The sequence below is a fragment of the Dendrobium catenatum genome, unplaced genomic scaffold (genome assembly GCF_001605985.2).
Source record: "Dendrobium catenatum unplaced genomic scaffold, ASM160598v2 fragScaff_scaffold_1608, whole genome shotgun sequence".
In the NCBI taxonomy this organism is placed as follows: domain Eukaryota; kingdom Viridiplantae; phylum Streptophyta; class Magnoliopsida; order Asparagales; family Orchidaceae; genus Dendrobium; species Dendrobium catenatum.
In genome coordinates, this window is record NW_021320070.1 from 6,430,262 (window position 1) to 6,435,903 (window position 5,642).

The following is a 5,642-nucleotide window of genomic DNA, read 5'->3' on the forward strand; positions in this document are numbered from 1 at the left end:
ATCGTAAGGTTGGATTTCGAATTTAGTTCCCTTAGGCAATACAAGCCCGAGGTATACTAGGTCCCTGGACGGATGCCATTACCTCGCATGGCTTTTTCGGACGAAGGATCCCTGTTCTTCGCTCGGAGGTACTTATGAGCGACCCCGCCTCGCCGTAGGTGCCGCACCGGGGTCCCATCCCACCACGCGCACCAAAGGCGTGCTTGGGGCGGTTTTCCGGTTCGCCACGAACATTGAAACAGAGTTTTGAGTTTAGAAAATTTCATACCTCCGCGGCGTTGTCGGGGTTGACACGTGGATCGAGGGGTCACTCGCCTCCCTCGTCGTAGGTGTCGCACCGGGTTCCCTCCTACCACGCGCACCAAAGGCGTGCTTAGGTGGTCTACCGGTCCGACGCGAACATCGAGGAAGGAGAGTGGGGGGGAGCACTTTTAATTAATTATAATTATTCTTAATTAATTAAATTTACTTAAAATTAATTATTATTAATTAAGAAAATAATTAATGATATTTAATAAAATTAATTAAAAATGATTAATTATAATTAAATTATAATTAATTCATATTAATTTACTTTAATAAATGATAATTAATTAATAATAATTTAAAATCATTAATTAAAATTAATTCTAAATAAAATTAATTATAATTAATTAAAAATTAATTATAATCATTTAATTAAAATTAAATATAATTAATAATAATAAATATAAATAATTATAATTAAAAAAAAATATCTCTCCTTCCCTCTCTCTGTTTCGTTCGGGAGATTTACGGGATTTGGCCGAAGAAGCGTGCGGTAGGGAGAAAGTTACCTACACAGCCGCGAGCTCCTGTTCTGGTTCCGATCAAAATGTCGGACTTCCGATCGGAGGGGAGGGGAAAGTCGTCAAAGGGAGCAAAGTCGGACAGCAAGAAGGAGCCGGGGAGTCACGCGTGCAAGGGAGAAAGTTAACTTCACGCTAGCGAGCTCCTGGTTCTTGCGTCCGATCAAAATGTCGTAACTTCCGATCCTCAGCAGGGAAAGTCGGCCGAAGAAGCAAGGTCGGACGGCCAAGGAGGAGTCGGCAGGGCTCGGCGTCGGCTTGGAGAGGAATTTGGCTCAGGTAGCTCTCTCCTCTCTCTCTCTCTCTCTCTCTCTCTCTCTCTCTCTTTCTCTCTCTTGGCTGAAGGAGGAGAGGGGTTGGTCGCTGGGTTTGGTCGATTAGAGGAGCCGGAGGAAGGATCGGAGAAAGGGAAGCAGAGGTCGGGAGCTCGGGAGAGGAGTGAGGATTCGCGTGGAGAAGAGGCTGAAAGCCTCGACGCTTTGGACTTTTAATGACTCGAACGAGTCGTGCGAGCGATCGTGGGGAGAAACGACGCGAGGCACGGCTTCGACGTGCGACGGCGTGCGACGTGGGAAAGCAGTCAGTAGGTAGGATTTGATCTCTTTTTTTGTTTTGTTTGTACAAGTCAACAGCAGGACAATGTACTGAGGTGTTTGACTGCAGTGCAAGACTACAAATGATAAGATGATTGTAACTTTGACAATTGAATGTTGATTGATTGTTTGAATGTTATATTGATTGAAAATTGACCGATTGAAGGGCTGATTGATGATTGAGTGATTGATTTGTTGATTGATGATTTATTGGGTTGAGTGCTAAATGATTGATTGGGTGATTGAAGTTCGACAGGATAAATGATTGGTTGATTTGATTGTAGGTTAGATTGATTAGAAACTGGATGTGATTCATTGAACTTCGAATGATTGAATAGAGATTAGGAGGTTGAATGATTGATTGATTGATGGATTGATCAAAAGGTAGGGTGATTACAATGTTGAATGATTGAATGCTAAATTTATTAGATCTTGATTGTTTGAAGACCGGAGGTATGATTGTCAACCACTAGGTGTATGATCAGGAGTTTGAAAAGTCCTGATGACCTCATACAAAAATGAGGTCAACAACACCTTGCTTAAACTGCTCTACAAGCTTATTTTATCACTAATACTTAATCCCTACTACTATCCTAGCTAACTATAGTACCAAAGCACATGCTATCTTTTCAATTCTGTTTTACTGTTTTTAGAAACTAGTATATGAATATGTTAATATATAAAGCAGCTGCAGCTTGTAGAGGGATATACATAAATTAATAGAAATCCTCACTGTTCGTTCTTCTTTCGATTACTTCTATTCATCTGTTTTTCCTATTTCATTGCTTCCACAGCAGTTATTATATATTTTGTTCATGTTAATGTATTTTACTGGGATCTACCCTCAAACTTCACACCTATACTCTTTGACATCACCCATTTGGATACTGCAACAATAACATGTACGATGAAGTTACAAATGCAGAACAATCAAAATGAACAAAATTAAGTTGCATAAGTCATTTAGTGAGTACGAATAGTGATGCAATATGCTGCGGAAGAAGCAAGTAACACAAAGACACAAGCAAATACACAGGAATAACTGTGATAACTTTGGTATGTAAAAACTAAGGAAATACTGTTCTTCTTCCCTGGAAGAAGATAGACTATCAAGAGAGTTCATTCTCTCTTGCTTAAAATGGCCAAGCCAAGTAAAAAAGCAAATCCTGTACTATAGAACTGTACATGGTAAGTAAGAGAGTGAATACTAATATTCCCTAACAGAAAAGCTATAAGCACTAAGTGGTAAAATGAACCATAGGAAGATAACGGTTATGATGCACCACATCAAATAGGAGCTGAAGCTAGCCTTCTCCGCCCCCTTAACTCTTCTAACTTCTTAAATCTCTGAGCCCTCCACTACCATGCCTTCTTGCTTCTCAGCTTCTACCTCGCCTTCCTTGAGTTCTTCAATCTGTGAACCCTCCACTACCATGCTTTCGTCCTTCTTGTTTTCTTCACTGGCTTCTACCTTCTTCCCTTCCAAGAATTTGATAAGGCATCGCATGGCATCATCACTGTCATCACTCTTCATCAACTCTTCGGCAACCTCAGCTGGCGTGGCTGCAACCTCCCTCAGTAGCCTCTCGACCTCTGGTTTGAGAGTATGGTTATCGACATTGTGGTAGTTGGAGAGCAGAGTCATGAAGCTAGAAGGGCTGCAATATGACATATGGATGTGCATATCCATCCTGCCTGGCCTTAGCAATGCAAAATCAAGCATTTCTTTGTAGTTGGTTGTGAAGATGATGATTCTCTCATCTCTGCATCCCGACCACAGACCGTCAATGAAGTTGAGCAGTCCTGATAATGTAACCTACAAAAAAAAAAAAAAACGTATTTGTTACTTGAACCTGCTGAAGCCACATAAAAACTCAAGATGTCCCTGAAATCTTAGTTAATAAAGCCCCAAGAAGTTTATTTTCCTTAAAGGGATTTTTACATGCAGAGAGTTAAAAACCAAATTAAGAGAGAGATACCAACCTTTTCATTATGGTACTTATTTCGACCCCTTGATTTCGTTTCATCCTCCTCCTTCTTCTCTAGCAAATCTATTGTGCAATCGATATCCTCGATCACAATTATCGATCGATTCGCTGTTCCAACAAGCAATTGTCTCAACCAAGAATTCGACTTTATCTCTGTTAGCTCAAGATCATAGATATCAAACTTCAGGAAATTAGCAATTGCTGCTATGAGGCTGGACTTTCCAGTCCCTGGAGGTCCATACAACAGATACCCCCTCTTCCATGCCTTCCCTACTCTTCTGTAGTAAGCTTTCCTCCTTACAAACCTTTCCAGATCCTCCTTCACTGACCTTTTAAGCTCAGGATCCATCGCAAGTGTGTCGAAGGTCGAAGGGTGGTCGAGGTTCACTCCATTCCAGATACCTTGAATCAAACCCTGTTGCAGTTTTGCATAATCACCAGAATAAATTCTGATTCGCTTCTCTTCCTGCTTGATGTTTTTTGAATGCTGCAGAATGTGAGGCAGGTATACATAAAGTGCTTTTTCCTTGTGCTTCTTGTGAAAGCTGAGAACGAAGAATTTGGTCTCAAACATTGAAGTCATGGAGTCCTTGCGGCGCTGATTGAAAACTAGCTTCTGTTTCTCTTTGCATATCAATTTCCATCTGAATTCAGTCCCTTCGAACAAGTCGACGACCGTCTCCCCTACCTCCATGGTGACCTCCAGGCCCTTCGAGTCTTCCTGCTTTGCAACTTGAAGGCAACGTGTGTAGGGAGAGATCTTGGAGCTAAGGTAAGTCTGAACAGCCTGGTACATCTCATTTGGCAAGTTGCCACGGAATTCGTGGACATTGATGGTGAGCTTAGAGGAAGAGGAGACTCTTGTGAAGAAACTGAGTGCAGAGGAGAAGATCTGGTCTCTGATCTTGCGGGGGAAGAACTCTTGGACCATCGAACGGATAATCACCGCAGAGGCGGCTATGGACGCCGCGGCAGAGAGCATTGTCTTAGTTGTGGCCATTGATGGAGAGAAAGAGAGAGAGAGATTACGAGGGATGGATGTGGAGAGAGGATTCCTGCGAGCTTGCTGGTTATGTGGAATAGTCTGCTCGCGGTTGTTGCTTATATAGGGGAAGAAGGCATTTGTTGAAGACCGTTAATTAGGCTCAAGTGAAATTGCTTGGAAGGATTTAAATTTTATTAAGTTTCAATGAGTTAGTTTTTAATCATTCAATATAATTTTTTTTACTTAAATAAAATAATAATCTTATCAACAAAAAAATTATCCTTAAATTCAAGCATAAATGAATCATAACCTCATAATCCAATAGATGGTGATATAAAATTAATGATTCAGTCAAAATAATTTTTTCATTTATTTGCTTTTCAGATAATAAATAAATAACTATAATTCAATTTTACCACAAATTTTGTATGGATTTTCAAAATTTTATTTGATAAGAAATAATTTTAATAATTAAATATATTAAAAAATAATTGTTATAATTAGTTTTTTAAAAGGAAAAAGTTTACAATAATTTTTAAAAAATTTCGTCATTATAATTTTGCATCAATTTTTATAGATGAATGCAGACACTCCAAACTAAAAGTAAAAATATCATAAATGAATGAACTTCTCTTAATAAGCTTTCAAAAATAGAGGTATCTAAACAACAATTTAGATTTCATTTGGGATGATTTTTTTAATACTTCTTAAAGTAATTTTCTAATCCAAAAAATTTAATTTTTGTTCTAAAAAATTATTTTAAGAAGTGAAAAAATCATCTCAAACAAAGCCTTAATCATCATCAAATTAGCATTGAAGCCCTGACAAATAGTCAAATTTGCATTGAAGTTCAAGAGCACTCATAGGCTTTCTGTTTTCTAAATCAAAATTTTAGTACAAAATTTTTTTTACTAAAAAATTAATTTAACGAACAGAAAAAAAAAATGGTTCCAAATGAAGTCTAAATGAGATTCATATTAATTATACATTTATGCAATTTAAACTACATTGGTGCCTTATTTGAATATTTCTTATTAAATGACTTAATTAGTAACTTTATTTGAAGAAAAAATAAATTACTATAAATAATAAAAGTTTTATTCACACAAATAATGCTCACTATACTATGTTTGCTTTAGCAAGACCTTTCTAGTTACATTTACAGTGAAATCCTTTCAGGAATTTGGGAGAAAACAGTAACTACAACACAACTTTAATTGCAAACATTAGTGATATAAAATAAAAGGAA

The 5,642-nt window shown here is 38.0% G+C and overlaps 1 protein-coding gene across 1 annotated transcript; it reads right to left on the reverse strand.

Annotated features, from left to right (window-relative positions):
* Positions 1 to 2,449: 2,449 nt before the first annotated feature.
* Positions 2,450 to 4,614, reverse strand: LOC110106386 (AAA-ATPase At3g50940-like). The gene is made up of 2 exons (XM_020836274.2): positions 3,404 to 4,614; positions 2,450 to 3,236 (listed from the first exon to the last, which is right to left on the reverse strand). Exons 1-2 carry the CDS (start codon positions 4,406 to 4,408, stop codon positions 2,760 to 2,762), a joined length of 1,482 nt encoding a protein of 493 aa, XP_020691933.1. The 5' UTR covers positions 4,409 to 4,614; the 3' UTR covers positions 2,450 to 2,759.
* Positions 4,615 to 5,642: the final 1,028 nt, after the last annotated feature.

Coding starts and splice junctions, on each gene's coding strand:
- LOC110106386 (XM_020836274.2), bottom strand. CDS start 4,408: ATGGCCACAACTAAGACAATGCTCTCTGCCGCGGCGTCCATAGCCGCC. Junction 3,237..3,403: donor ATAAGTACCATAATGAAAAG/GTTGGTATCTCT, acceptor TTTTTTTTGTAG/GTTACATTATCAGGACTGCT.